The following is a 15,815-nucleotide window of genomic DNA, read 5'->3' as shown; positions in this document are numbered from 1 at the left end:
GTGATGAACTGAAAAAACACTGAGAAATCTCATGTTGCCATGGAGACATACTCAGCATCATCTCATCTCTGGCCCTGCTGTAGGACCCTTGTCGTTGTAAAACCCCCACCTTCATCCTTTACCTCATACACACCATCACACAACAGCTTCCTGTGTGCTACCTGGAGATAAACGAACCGCCACAGCGTTAGCCCTGAGAGCGTTTACATGCCAACATCAAAATTTGATGAAGGAAGCATAAAATAGTAATATGTTTATTACACAGCAGCAGCCAGCTAAACACTGCACAGGTTCCTCTTCGCACAGTGAGTCATCTGCACAGCAGCTCGCCTCTGGTCTGTGTTATTTGTACTTGAGGGCCAGTTTGTGCTCCACTCCCACAGTGGAGGAGCGTCAGAAGCCGACCTCAGCGGCCGCTTATCTGAATATTTCTCATTCAGAAATGAAACAACTGCATCCCACATAAAGACGACATGCGTCCTGTGCACGCTGGTTGAAATGATAACAGTCTATTTGGTGGATTTCTGAGGCTTTTTCCCCCTGTATCTGCAGCATGAAAAATATTTGCTTCATTCAGCATTTCCAGAGGAGCCACATCCTATATGAGAGCTCTGAAAACATCCACCATCTTTAAAGGACCCAATTTCCATCCAGTGCATCTTCTCAAACTGTCATGAAGTTATGTTTTCAATGGGAGAGCAAGAAGTCCAATGTGCAGAAGTTGTGGAGTGAACGCATTGTGAGTCGCAGAGAGCGGCGCGCTGTGATGCTGCGCCGTATGTGGGCACTTTGAAACTGCAAGATAAGAGACGAACAGCAGAGCAGGCTGGTCTGCTGGAGGAGGAGGAGGAGGAGGAGGAGGAGGAGGAGGAGGAGAGGGGCGGTTGATAAATGTCAATAAAAGAGGCAAGCATCTGCTGCCAGGGAGCTCCGGCCTGGACCCACCAGCTCCCCAGTGAGACCATAACCATAGCGACAGGGAGAATTGATCCCTACATCCAGCACTGTGGTGTCAAAACAGCAGATCCCGTCTGGGACGACACATGACCGTGAGAAAAGATGGTTATCATCTGCCTGCTCTGACTGTTTGTTCTTACTTGTGTGTGTGTGTGTGTGTGTGTGTGTTGGGGGTGTCAGCTTTGATACGTGTCTGTTGAAAGTGTTCAAATAAAGATCCACATCTGTTACCCAAGGAGAAGGAGCAATAAATCAGATTAAAAATGTAAGACAAAAGCCTTTATTAAGACCATCATTGTTGTTACACTGATGCTTTACTACTTGACCGTAGTCCAGTGGTCCCACACGTAAACTGCTACAGCTCATGAGATGATGAAAAAAGAAATTAGCTGCAGAAATTGATATTCATTTTAAAACTTTTTCTCTTGTCTTCAGTTTTTATTTTAGATCCTCAGACCTCAAAATGTTATTTTAATTATGAGAATGTTAGTCTCTTTAGTGATTGTGAAAACAAATCATTATATGAAACAATGACAAGAGGCACTAACTTATTAGGAGGATAGGAGTGAAAAAGAATAGGAGCTGCTGGTCAAATATTGAACATTTATTTTGTCGGTAGTAATAGCTCTCAAATACTATAGTGGAGTATAAGGATCAATATTTACCTCTGAAATGAACTGGAGTCAATGTGTAAATTGTTGCCAGTATCTTACAGTACTTGAATATAGTAGATGCTTCCCATGCGACATGGATAAGAAAATGAAACAAACACACACACACACACACACACACACACACACCCTTGTAATGCTATCTTTGTGAGGACACTCATTGACATAATGTATTCCCTAGCCCCTTACCCTAACCTTAACCATCCAAAACAAATGCCTAATCTTAACCATTACTCTTAACCTAATATAAACCTAATTATAACCTAACGTCTTTACCCTCAAACAGCCCTTGGAAAAAGTGAGGACCAGCCAAAATGTCCTCACTTCCCAAAAATGTCCTCACTCTGTTGGTTAAAAACTCTTTCCAGTCCTCACAATGTAGTAATTACAGGAACACACACACACACACACACACTCCTATGTTTGCCCAGTGCGCTCCCAGTTCAGCGCTGCACATTGCTGCGTCCCTCTGAAGACGTGACGCCAACCTCCAGCTGTCACATTACATTACAGAGCACGGGGCCGTGCACTCGCCAACACATGAACATGTACAGTAAGCTACACTATGTGCCCACACAGCGTAGGGGCCCCCGGGCGCTCAGAGCACAGGCGGCAGTGGGAGCCGAGATGGCAGGGGCCCTATGTGATGTCTCTTCCCTCTGTCTCTCTCTCTGCAGACCATCCTGGTGGGGGACAGCGGAGTGGGCAAGACCTCGCTGCTGGTTCAGTACGACCAGGGCAAGTTCATCCCAGGCTCCTTCACTGCCACCGTCGGCATAGGCTTCACAGTGAGTCCACACACACACACACACACACAATCCAGCCCACTTCCATTCACTGGCATCCCCTGGTCTGTGTCTCCTCCCTCCCTCCCTCCCCCTCGCCCATCAGTCGTGATGATGATGATGATGATGATGAGGGTGATGATGATGAGGCTGTTTGTGCTGAAGTCGTGACATAACAGCGAAGCAAATCTTCTCTGTTTCTGTGTCTGACTCCCTCAGTGTGTCAGTGCAGCGCAGCATGAATCAGTGGTGCTTCTCCTCCACTGTGGGATGGTGCATCTTCTCACTGCATCCATTACGATCCCTTGTACCAATCTGTGGGGGGGGGGTGGAGTGCTTGATAGAGGGAACATTATTATCTTTAATGATGCCACTGCTATGATTAAATTACTGTGAAGAGAGCACAGCTAATGAATGTCATGGCAGGAGGCAGTTTGCTGCTGGATGTTTGTAACAAAGCTGTTTTTTAAACCATGCTTTGCTTTATGAATGTGTGTGTGGAGAAGAGGAGAAGGAGGGGGAGGAGGGGAGAGGGGGCTGAAAAGGAGGGAAGATGTATGGCTCATTTAGAGCGTGGCTTTTCCACTGTGACAGTGACAACTTTGGCTCGGTGTCACTGCCATTAGAGCGGCACAGAAGAGGCAGGAATCTGTAAGAAAGTATTAAATGGGCTTTGCCATTTCGCATTAGCATTGGTTGTAGAAAAATGAGCTGCAGGAGGTGGGGGAAAAAAAAGGTGCTACTTCCATGTCAACTGGATTTTTTAAGTCACAGGTAAGAAATCCCACCTGCAGATTCACACTGTGAGTCATTTGCGCTTCTGTTATCGTCTGTCGTCGGGTTTCGGCACAGACAATCAAAACAAGGATGCAACAGGAGGAGAAAATGTGTCCTTTGTTTGTGCTGTTGAACATTTGTTGTTTTGACTCAGTCGGATGAAATCAATTCATATATTTCACACGGACAGATTTGTCAGCCTCTTTGTCCATTCTTCTCTGTTTTGTGCTGTAAAATTATAAAGCAGCGTCTTCATCCAAGGTGAATATGCAGAGGCAAGAACACAGTGTACTGTATCAAGGCGTCTTCTGTCGTGGAAAATGCTGAAGTGTAACACCTTGTTGTGCTTCTTGTAACTCTTATATTTTATGTGGGAGGTGTCCCCCCCCCCCCCCCCCACCCTCTCCATTCACAGATAGATGGTTTATCATGATGCTGAGGTGAGTGGGGGAGATGCTCCTACAGCTGCCTGTACCACACAGCCGCAGCTTCATATGTTTGAACAAGAAAATTGCAGCCAGTTATGCAACATAGGTGATCTCTGACCATGTGCCATTAGGGTCTGTCACCACACACACAAACACAAACACACACATACACACACAAGGTGAGAGAGGGGGAGACAGTCTCCTTTTGAACACTGGGGGGAGACAAACACTGCAGGAAAGAGGATGTCTTCAGACTGGGGGAAGAGTCAAAGTGAAACCATCCTCCATGTATTTGACATGTTGATTAAATGAAAGGGTTGTGGGTATTTATAGAAACATCTGTTCTTGACAAGAGGAGAATTTGGATTGATTGTTAATTTCTTAGGAAGAGGCATGGGTTGGGGATGGTCATTACAGAGAATAAAGAATCTACAAAAATGCACATCATATCATATTATAATATGATATTAATTATGATGTTTATTGTCTTGATATGTTCTTAGAATCAGGAAATTAACGCTTTTTTGGTGCAGAAATGTAGGCTACAAACCCTCTAATGCACCTGCAACACACATCTATATTAGGCTATGCACCTTGTGTTGTGCCTGGCGTGTATGGACACCAAAGGTCACGGGTGATTGACCCCTGCTCTCTGCCTTTGTGATCCAGCTCCACCTGTAGCGGGCTGGGTGAGAGAGCCGGCCGCGGTGCCGCTCGGTGCTCCTGGTGGTGATGGTGATGGTGATGGTGACAATGTCACGTCAAGTCGCCTGAAGAGACTGATGAGGAGACGCTGCCGTCTCAGTTGTCGCCGGAGCCGTCGACGTCCTCCTCTCTCACACTTGATCTGCCCACGCCACGCCACGATGCTCCGCTCCTCTCCTCTCCGCTCCTCTCTCTGCTCAACCTGACAAATGTTTCCGGCTGCTCGTCACTGCTGCTGCTGCTGCTGCTGCTGCTCCTCTCCCCTGACCGCCGGTGGATGTAGACGCCGCTCATTTGTTGATCAAGTTTTGATCGCAGCTTCCGCCTTTTCATAGTGCGTAATTGAGGTCTGATTTTTTTTTTTTTTTTTGTTGATTAGTATAAATATTCTCCCCCATTTCCTCCTCTCTTGTGGGAAGCGCCTTGGTGATCGCCCTGTGGCCGCGCGCAGTAGGTTCTAGCTACTATGCGAGCAGAGCGGCTGGAGGCTGCCGGAGACTGGGACTGAGAGGCGGACATCCTCTCTGAAGACAACCGTTGCGCGTCTTTCTTGGACACATCTCGGAGACAACTGCGCTGTGGCTCTGCAGCCCCGCGCACTTTCCTTGGCACTGCGATGTCCACGGACAGAAAGACATCGTTGACGGACAAGCAGACTAAAAACGGGACGTCAAAATATGTGTTGGAGAGATGCGGTTCTGTTAACGAGTATTATGATATTGCCTTCAAGGTGTGTATTTCCGTCTTGCAATGAGTTGATTTTTTTTTTCTCGGTCATTTTTTTGTTTGTCTAGGCGGTGCAGCGAGAGGAACAGGTGTTATAGATTCACTGTAACGAGGTTTTGACACAGAAACAACTGGGTGGACCTGCAGCAGAAGCAGCGATATTGACTCCTCACATGTGGAGATCATGGAAGTGAAGAACAGTAACTATGAGCTGATGAGTCTGCTTCATGCATAGTCCTTGTTAAACAGGCCACAATAACTCTTTGTGTTATGACAGACAGCGTGTGCATTGTGTGTGCATTAAGTCTAGAGCCAGGAAATCTCTTGAGGTTACTTTGTCCGCCCTTCTTTTTGATATGCAAATATTTGCTGAGGGTGTACTTGTTGCTTCCTGCAAATCCTCCTCTTATCTATTGACAATAGCTGCACGGGCACACCTGTAACTGCTCTACATAGACAAGAGGAAAAGTTGTTTTAAAGTTGAATTGTATTGCCATCTGTCCATTTACACTGCATGTGAAAGCATCAGGGCTGTGTGGGTGATATGTCAGGTTTACATCACTTGCTGCTGCATGGGTTGTATAATTACACATCCTGTTGTTGTAATTAAATTGATTAGTTTTGAAGAAGGATGCACGCTGCGAAAAAAATAAATGATGAGAGTAAAATTACAGAGTTGGCTGCAAACATCTTGAATCCCCCTCTCCAGTATTGGCAGTGTCACATGTTGATGGCAGCTCAGTGGATCACAACATTATCTAGTATACTGTAGCTGTGTTTGTCATCTTTAACATTTGAATGAGCTGACACCGTAACTGGAAGCTTGCCAAAATAATATGTTTTGCAGCAGCAAACATTGTGAATTCAGTTGTGAAATATTCTTCTTCACTCAGTTGCAAAATAATTTATGCAACATGCCCCTCAGCTCGTATTATCTCCCCTCAGGGGGGGGGTTGTCCTTCTCATTCTCTGTAATGTACAGGCTGTCAGTCATGTTTTTTGGTCGGCTGTAACCTGTTGTCCCTCTCTCTGCTGGTGGGTTTGCTCTAGGTGATGCTGCTGGGAGACTCGGCCGTGGGGAAGACGTGCGTCTTGGTGCGCTTTAAAGATGGGGCATTTCTGGGAGGCAACTTTATAGCCACCGTTGGAATAGACTTTAGGGTGAGAGAGATACTGTTGTGAGCAGACTGACTCACACAATGATTCATAATATTTTTTTTTTCATTATTCTGTATGAGCCATTAACGGTTTGTCATTTGTGTTGTGTGCTTGTTACAATCATGAAGATAAACTGAAATCTGAAAAACAACAGGATGACATTCACAAAGAAAACAAGAGAGCCACTTGTTAGAGTGACATCAGACCAATTATCACCCTTTTTCCAAGCTGAACACCTCGTCACTCTGCGATGATAGCACCAAATGTACGAATCCTTTCGCCAATCAGTCAAGTTCACAGACCACTTGTGCTGCTAGGCGCTGTGGACGGCTTCATAAATGTCTTGGCAGATGCCTGCCCACGTCCCTGTCTCCTGGAAAGATTGGCTGCGGTTCAACATGGTCCTGGAGGAGTCACACTGCCGACAGACAAGCTCTTACCTAGTCGCATACACCTCATGCACACGCACGCACGCACGCACGCACGCACACACACTCACACATGCATGCACACACACTCACACAGTGACTGCGGGTAGATTTCTGTATCTTCCTCTACTGGGGCTTGGAAATAGGCTGGAGTGAGTGGTCTGTAGCCCCCACCTCCCATTTTCCTCCAATCAAGGCAAAACACTTATACTAATGGCAAGTCAAGTAGGGTGGTTTGAAGAGGAAATTGTGTTGCATTAGCTAAAGTGATGTATTGTCTTCTTTGGATGACAGAGAAGACATAAAGCAGCATACTGTATGTCCACAGCACTATTTGACTCCATTCAAGCAAAAGCAACAGGTACTGTGGTTGGGATCCATTCATAAAATGCATCAGAAAGCTGACGTGACGCTGGTTTGCACGTGCAGTCATCTGAAAAAACATGCTTGATTAAGTGTCAGGCTATTAATCCAGAAGAATGGCTGTTAATGGAAGCAATTACCTTTTGTTTTGTTGCTTGTTTATGGAAGGGGAGGGGGGGGCAAAAGCTGCTCAGAGACGGAGACATCTGAGAGACAGAACCAGTGGAGTCAATATGCTGAGGGTGTCCTCTGTGCATGTACAAGCAGGCAAGCTGCTGTGGCAGCTTCTAACATGGCTGGTCTATTTTCGGCATGCTTCCTTGTAGCAGTTACTCAGCATGCAGGCTCCTCTCACGTCATAATTGGGGGAAAAATGGAAACCCATGGCAACTAATGCAGGGGTTGAACCATGTCCGTTCTGCCAAGGCAGAGGATTCAGCAGGTGGGAGCTCCGGTTTTCAGTGACGGCTCTGCACACTTTTCTTTTATTACCAAGTAGCACCGTCTGAATTCCTGTTGTGCATTCCCAGGAAAGACAGGAGCCGTTTTGAGACTGATATGAAGTTATGAAGTGATTGAGGAAGTGCTGCATTTGCAAACCACACTTCCTTCATTGTGGTGGTTGCTATACAAAGTTGACACATGTTGTGACCTTTGCTTGTTATTGTAGCAGGTCACACGGTAACACAAGGCCACCAAAACACATTCTTACCCCCATGACAGAGAGCATGGAGGAATCTGTTTTTTGTTTTATCCGAGCATGGTTAACCTTTATCTACAGTTTAACCATAATTCTCTCCGGATATTTTTTATTACAAGTCTTCCTCTTTCAGCCCATTCAACAGTCGCCACATTTAGCCTATTTTAGCCGGTGTGCCGAGACTATTTTAGGCCAATCTTTGCTCTACTGGAAATCAGAGGGCACCCCTACGGGGCTGCAGGAAATTAACGGGGGAGTCAGTTGTTATGCTGCCAGCCGTCTTTCTCACTGTTGTGTAATTAAGTCTAATCCCAGGACCTTGTTGTTGTGTGGGTGTTGCAAATTACTTTCTCTGCCAGCATTCAAAGCCACTTTTAGTTGTCTTGTTTCTTTTGCCACATGCTGCGTCTCTGAGCTTTAAAAAAAAAAAAAAAAAAAAGTCTGCCGTAATGTTCGTCATTCATTTCTGTACAGTATCCACACTCCACTCCAGTCTCTGAAGCATATGGTGAATTGTCAGTCTCTCATGGTGCTTCTCGTTTCTGTAGAATAAAGTGGTGGATGTCGACAACCTGAAAGTCAAACTCCAGGTAAGAGCATGCTCTCCTCACACTGAATGAAACATCAGCTCATCTTTCTGCCAAGTAGTAACCTGAACTCACCCCGTGCATTATGCTGGATCTGAATCATTCTGAAAACTACAAAATGCAGCTCAATTCAAATTTGTCATTGCTTGCACTGCGAATCCAATCAAAGCCTTTTATTTACATTTGGCATCATGTGCTTTAGTGTAAGGAACTTGGCAGGGTTTTGTGCCACAGTGCTGTTAATCTAAGGCATGCACATCCGTCTATCATTAAAACCTCTTCATTCAACAGTAAGTGGGAGGTGCCAAAATTAGATTCCTCAGCTTGCGTGAATAAATCCTCAGCTTCTCTTCTCTTGCACGAGCCGTGCACATGAAAAAATCCTGTGATTAATCCCAAAACAGGCTCTACCACCATGAGTCTACAGACCTGCTGTCATACAGAGGCAGAGAGCTTTAATATAGGGTTAGAAAAATGTGGGTTTAAGTGTTCAGGCTGACTGGGTAAACAATTTATCGCGGATATAATACCTTATTAATAGTAGGTTTTTATTAAACAATAGCAAAAAAAAAAAAAAATCATATAATCTGAAATCTGCCCTCTGGCATTTGTAAAGGTATGAGGAAAAGACATTTTACACAGTGTGTTTGTTCAGCTTGACTGCACTGACCAGAACAGACTGTTTCTCCTGCTCCAGTCAGGAGCTGAGATGGCAGAACTGCTACTGTCTACTGAGCAACTTCCTTTTGTCTTTTAGTCTGGATGTTTTTATTCTCTACAACTAAATGTAGGCTTATAACAATATGAGGGGTAATATAAAAATTAATCAGGATGCCTGTTCAACATTTCAGTTTAAAACTAGGCAATGTTTTCTAAAGCAATCTACCTACGGGTATCTTTTAGCATGACTCTTATCTGCTAGCAGTTTTACCTTCTAAGCTTCTTAAAGTAATTATCAAGATGTAGCCTCATCAAAAGTTTTCTAATTTGTAGCAGTTTTAGGTTTAGCAGCGAGCTGTCATTGAATATGATTTAATAAAGTAGTAATAAATTACCAAGACATCAATTGATTTGGTATATTTTATCCAAAGGTAACGAATAAAAAACCCAAAAAACAATGTAAATTTAGCAATAGCAACTATCTGTAGCTATCTCAGCAGGCTAAATGTAATTGTCTTTATTAGACTTTTCTTTCCTTTTTGTCAGAACAAATACCAATTTGTCCAGCCATTCAGTGCAGCACAAAACGTTATGTAATTTATGTAATTGATTGGTTTTGCATTAGTCATTGGCTGTTGTTCAGGATCTTTAGTTTCCCCACGTTAGTGTAATTATGTGGTTTGTTATGCAGATCTGGGATACAGCCGGTCAAGAGAGATTCCGCAGCGTAACGCACGCCTACTACAGAGATGCTCAGGGTAACCTTTGCTTTTTATGTTTTACTTCCTCATTCTCTGTGCGAGTGTGTGGGTGTGTATGTGTCTGCGTGTGTGTGCATGCATGCGTGCGTGCGTGCGTGTGAAGGTAAGGAAGCAACCTGGCCAAGATATGTATTTTTTATTAGTGTGCTTAGAAAGCCTGTGTAGGTGTTGATATGTTTGTTAAATAAGACAGGGTGCAGACAACAATAAAGGTGCGACCATAACGCTCCTCAATGTCCTTTTACAGCGTTACTCCTGCTCTATGATATCACCAGCAAGCTGTCATTTGACAACATCAGGGTAAGATTACTTTTCCCTCCCTCTCTCCCTTTCTCTTCTTCCCTTTCTCTCTCCCTCTCTCTTCTCTCTCTCTTTCTCTTTCTCCCTCTCTGTGCTCTGTCTTCATTTTCACTTCCTGCTCCTAAACCCTTTCAAGCTTAACGCTTCATTCTGTCTATTTACATGCAAAGCACTGTGAGGGCCTCAAACATTTTCTTACAGCCCTTTTTGGAAATGACTTGATGTTATCATTTGCTTGGCTACACAGTCCCCAGTTTCAGTAATGAAAAGCAATAAAAGTGTTCAAGGATAAGAATGACTCAGTATCACCATGATTGATTGGAGGATGATAATAACAACACAGCGCAGGAGGAGAGGAGGAAAATGCAGTCTTTAAGTGGTGATGTTTGTTTTTCTTATGGACCAATCTTGCGTTTCCTCCCCTCCTGTTTCTGTGTCTTTTGTACTTTTGAAGGCTTGGCTGACTGAAATACACGAGTATGCCCAGAAGGATGTGGTCATCATGTTGCTCGGCAACAAGGTGAGCAAAGCTTCCTTTTTTGTGTTACATAAAAAAGATCAGGAGGATAACTGGTCCCGTAGCACAATTTTAACACACTCTTATCACATCCAGGCAGACATGAGAATGCTTAAATGCCAGAAAATGCTTCCACAGCGCAGCACGTACATTAAAGCAAACTCTCACTCCGGTAGTTTAACATTTACACAGTGTGTTAATTGGGCTTGTGTGTGTTCTGTGTGCACTGAGCTGCACTGGATTGTGACTTTGGAAAATACACAAGTGCATTGAATTTACAAAGCGTTTTATAATCATTACGACTTGGAGGGATGCATTGAAAAAAAGAGTGCTACAGAAAATGCTCTTCGCTCGATTCAAGCTTCCCTTGCAGGAAACCATTTTCTTCACTGCGCTGGCGGTGATGAACAGAGTCATTTTCATGTCTCATTGCAACCAGCAGTCATTGCTAATATATCTAAAAGCTCCCTCTGGTGGCTGAGAGGGAACTCACCCCTCTCCAGGGTCATAGATGTCAACACAGCAGCAGCAGCAGCAGCAGCTCAGTTCATTTGCTGTGAGAGCAGCAGGGCTGGCGGCAGCGCTGCTCTCCTGCTGGAGGTAGAGTTTCAGACATCTCATCAGTCTGAGCGAGTTCTGGCCCAGCAGCTGGTGGCAGGGCGGCCAGATAAGGGGGATGTGTGTGCACTGACACGACGGTGCATCACTGTAGCTGATGGCATGATGTATCTGTGACCTTTCATCCATCCTCTGCCTCCATGACATGACTTCTCTCTTCCCACTGCTGTCTCACAACAGTCGGACATGGCTGCAGAAAGGGTCGTGAAGATGGAGGACGGCGAGAAACTGGCCAAGGTAATATATATAATGGCTCCGTGTGGTTATATTTCCCACAACAGACGCTCCACCTGCTCTTCTAATGATTTTCCATTTTAGGAATACGGTGTACCATTTATGGAGACCAGTGCGAAAACAGGGGTCAATGTGGAGCTGGCTTTTCTCGCTATAGCAAAGTAAGTCTCACAGTCTTATTAAGTCTATACACGGCCTGTAGCCTGGCACCAAATGACAGATAGTACAAGAAAACTAGCTGGGGCTCAGGGTGGAGTATTGAGCAGCTGAGGACACAGACTGAAAAACAAGAAGTACCGGTATATAATATTATATTATAAGACAAACCTTTTCCAATATATGTTACTCTAATTTCTTCCTTTCCATTTGTTTCCTATTAAAAAGAAAACAAAAACAAACCCTCATATAGTTTAAGAAATCCTGCATGATATTTTAGAGTGACAGCAGTATTTTAGTAGTTTTAACATGGCAATCACATTGTGCACAAACTAAGGTTCATAAAGAATATTTTTAATCTGTGTGGATGGATTTCACTGGCCTACACAGAGGCCTGGCCTCCACCACACCCAATGTCTGGAGCCAGCGGCTGACCTCACTGATCCTCTCATGATTTGCTACCATTCAGCTCTTGTGGCTCCAAAGCAGGTTGTTATGCAGAGCTTTCTCAAAAGAGTGGAGGCCGTTCAAGCAGCATATTAACACCCGTAGATGTGGAATAAAAACCCAAAGGAAGCAGGTGTGAAGTGTGTTTGATTGGTCTTTGGTGGAAAGTTGTAGACTAGACCTTTTCTCTGCACCCAGCACCCATCTAAATGAGAGAAATCAACTAGGAATAAAAACCATTAGCAGAGAAAAAAAAATACACCCGAGGATAATACAGAGTGGTTATTAGTGCTTTTTCTTAATTCCAGAGTCGTCTACAAGTGATATCCAGAACAAATATTTCACGCTTCAGAGGCTGCATCTTCTTTTATAGAGAGGAGAATGAAATCGGTTTCACCTTTTCTCGGCTTGTGATAGAAAGGGCAAAACAAACCAAAATAAATCCAGTCTCAGTATATACTGGGTCATGCCTCTGGAGAACTGAACATTGAGGTTTGTATATTAATCTGACTCATGAATACAGCCAACAACATCTTGCAGCAGAGTTTTCTCCAGTCTTATCTGGCTTTCATATTTTCTTTGACGTGTCATTGACGCTCACAAGCCTCCCTCCGACCCCTCAAACAAATACACCCTGATGCTTTTCAGCCAATTTGATGCTGGTTCCTGTTGACTTGTTATAATGGGATTGTACATGTTCGAGGCTCCATGTAAATCTCAAACATTAACTGTGTAATTTCTTTTCATTTTACTTTTTTTTTTTAGCCAACTTTTACCATGTGAATACACCTTCCTTATTGAATGGCAGGAAATAAAAAAGGGTTGTTACCCTTGCACAGCATGTTCCCAGAGCTGTGGAAGAAAATAATATAAGTGATTTGCTGTCTTCGTGTGATGGGTATTTTAAGTGCGAGTTAGATTAGATGATTCATGCCAGAGGCGTTTTGATTAAATCTCAGCACACGGGGATGTTTCTCTCCCTCATGCACTCGCTTGTTTTACTTCTCTTCCCTTCTCATTTTCTTTATTTGCTCACCCTGTCTGTGCTGCATCCCACACATCCACCTCCTCTGTATCCAACTTCCTCTCCCTGTCTTCTCTCTTTGTCAGGCAGCTGAAGCACAGAGCGACGCAGCAGCCCAACGAGCCCAAGTTCCAGATACACGACTACATCGAGTCCCAGAAGCACAAGTCTGGCTGCTGTAGCCTGGTGTAGCTGATGCTGATCACTGGGTGGCGAGACAGAGAGAGAGAGAGAGAGAGGGAGAGAAAGAGAGAGGGAGAGAGAGAGAGGGAGGGAGGGAGTGGAGACCAGGTAAAAATGTCTGCTCTCCTACAAAAAGCCAATCCCAGCACCAAACCTGAGAAGCGGACGCCCCTTGACTTCTCCACTGAGCTCTCATCTGGATGGGAGAGAATCGGGAATCGGGATTGGCTGCCATCCCTTATACGAAATGTGAATTTAAATCTTTTATGTCATGCGTAGAGATGTTTGTGGTCTTTGTGGTGACAGTTGTATCAAGTTACAAGTCAGGAGTTACAATCTGAAATGCTATATCCATCTGCAGGGACAAAAAAAAAGAAAACAGATTTATCATTCCGCTCCTGATAATCGGCGGTTTTATATACGAACAATCAAATACGACTGTTGATGTGGATATAGCATTTTGCCATGCAGCTCTTTGTTTGTTCCATCCCAGTTTTACCAGGCTGTGAACTGAATCCCTCTTGGCCTTACAGTCTTCATCGTTCTCCTTTGATAATCTAGTGTGTTTGAGAAGTGGACTTCAGTCTCACAGTCAGATTGTAGCTTAAAAATGATCCCGTCTGTTCACATCTGTACTGCTGTTAGATAGAATAAAGCCAACGTTTTGAGGGCGCTCGCCCACTGTGTGTCTGTCTGTACGTTCAATTCAGGGCCAGTGAAACTTACATTCAAAGTACTGTACATGTAACCGTGCTGGAGGCTCATCCCACCAGGCCACATACTAAAAGATTACTTTCTCTATTTTCCAGTATTTCCTCAGTTAGACTTTCCTGGGCATGAACTTTGCCTTTTACCTTCCACACAAACACACACAGAGACGCAGACAACACTCCCAAACATTCCTGTGTCTCCTTTAATGATGGATGTTGTTGTCTAGGCCGTACTGAAGCTGTATTTGTTCATGCACCGCATCGTGTAACTTGTTTCTTTGTACAATGGTCATTATGAATGTTTGCTTGTCGAACTTGCTTGATGTCACATTTGTCCCTCTTCTGAGGCGTCACGGTGATCACAAAGTGCCATGAAAAAGTGCTTTGTTATCATATTATATAAATATATAAAAGTATATTTTGTAATGTATGTGGTGTTGTTTTATTGAAGTCAGCCTCATCTGTGTGTCTATGTGTGTGTGCTGGGGGGCGGGGGGGATGAGTGGGAGCAGAGGGGTGTGCTGAGGTTAATAAGCCACTGTGTGGCAGTAGTTGCTCTGTTTACTCTCCAGTGTGTAGCATTACAAAGTGTTGGACAGCACCTAATAGGCTGTATGTGTGTTTTAAAGTTTATTTCATGTCATTGTACTGACGCACTGTGTTTTAAAGGTTGCACGACATCTGTACCATGAAGCTTGTGTTGCTACTGTGGGTGCAGTGAGCTTGTGTTAATGTGCTTGGCGAGGACAGTGGGCATTTCATGGAGCATTCATGATTCACTGTACTGGGCTGTACACCTGAATGCAGCTCGGCCTCTCTCCCACTCACATCTATGAGTCACGCTGCCGACACATGAAGGTGCCTGTACATTCTCCATCCCTTACTGTGAGAAAAAAAAACAAAAAAACAACTCAGTTCATTATTTGGATGACTTCCCCTTCGCAGCGAAACTGTGGTTTTATGTGTCAAATACACTGTGGTTATCAGCACTGATGCTCCAGCAGCTTTAAATGTCCAGGTTGCTGTGTGTTAAGATATCCTGTCACTGTCCTCTTATCAGTTCTGGAAGTAATCTCAGCTGAAAAGTCAAATCCTGCCTGAAGCTGTGGTTCAGCAGCTTCCTGCCATGGCGGCTCTGTTTTCACAGTCGTCTCACTTCTATTCCTGGATGACCAGGAGAAGCTGACTGTCCTTTGAAGATTGACTTTAACAAACTGACACTGATCATTATCATTACCATCATTATTGCATTATCACTAGTTAGTGTTCACAAAATGTCTAAATTCTGATAATTGATCATTAGTCCATATTCCTGTCAGAAGACTGGCATTTCAAAAAGGTCATAACTAAGTGTTATGTAACTATTAGCACAGGGGCAAAGCTGGCAGTGAGGCCTCAGTCATCTACTCAAACTGTGTTATAATACATGTCTAATTGAGGCTACATGTAGCTTATAATTGAATTAGGTTTTTATGGCAGACTATAGGCTACACCACTGGAAACAATAATCACAAATGAAATGCTTTTAAATGTGTCACAACATAACTGTGGAACACCACAGACACGTGGATGGGTGGATCCATAGTGAGTAAAAGTATGGAGTGTGTAAAAATAAAAACACAATAGGCTACTAAATAAAAAATGATCACAAAGGAGCACCAAATGTGGGCGAAAGTGCTGTAAGCTTTGTGCCAAAAACTGAAGCATTTCAACAGAGCAGCCTACACACACACACACACACACACTGTAAAAAAGAAAATAAAAAAAGTGATGCAGCGACAGACGAGGAAACTGCAAAAAATGTGCTGGATAAAGCTAAAGGGGAAAAATAAGAAAACTCTACAAGATTCATGAAATTGTCGCAATTTGCCGTTCACTCATTCATTCGTCCCACATTTGCATGCAGAAGTCGGCTGGGCT

The 15,815-nt window shown here is 44.0% G+C and overlaps 1 protein-coding gene across 1 annotated transcript; it reads left to right on the top strand.

Moving 5' to 3' along the window:
* The first annotated feature begins 4,718 nt into the window (after nt 1-4,718).
* On the top strand, nt 4,719-14,269 carry LOC310990144 (ras-related protein Rab-37-like). The gene is made up of 9 exons (XM_083977410.1): nt 4,719-5,053; nt 6,100-6,210; nt 8,247-8,288; nt 9,637-9,703; nt 9,954-10,006; nt 10,461-10,526; nt 11,322-11,378; nt 11,460-11,536; nt 13,089-14,269. The coding sequence occupies exons 1-9, from the start codon at nt 4,940-4,942 to the stop codon at nt 13,192-13,194; spliced, it is 693 nt and encodes a 230-aa protein (XP_083833536.1). The 5' UTR covers nt 4,719-4,939; the 3' UTR covers nt 13,195-14,269.
* Nucleotides 14,270-15,815: the final 1,546 nt, after the last annotated feature.

This window comes from Trachurus trachurus, assembly GCF_905171665.1.
Source record: "Trachurus trachurus genome assembly, chromosome: 8".
Taxonomy (NCBI): Eukaryota; Metazoa; Chordata; class Actinopteri; order Carangiformes; family Carangidae; genus Trachurus; species Trachurus trachurus.
The sequence above is the reverse complement of the archived record's forward strand: the minus strand, read 5'-3'. Positions and strand labels throughout refer to the sequence as shown.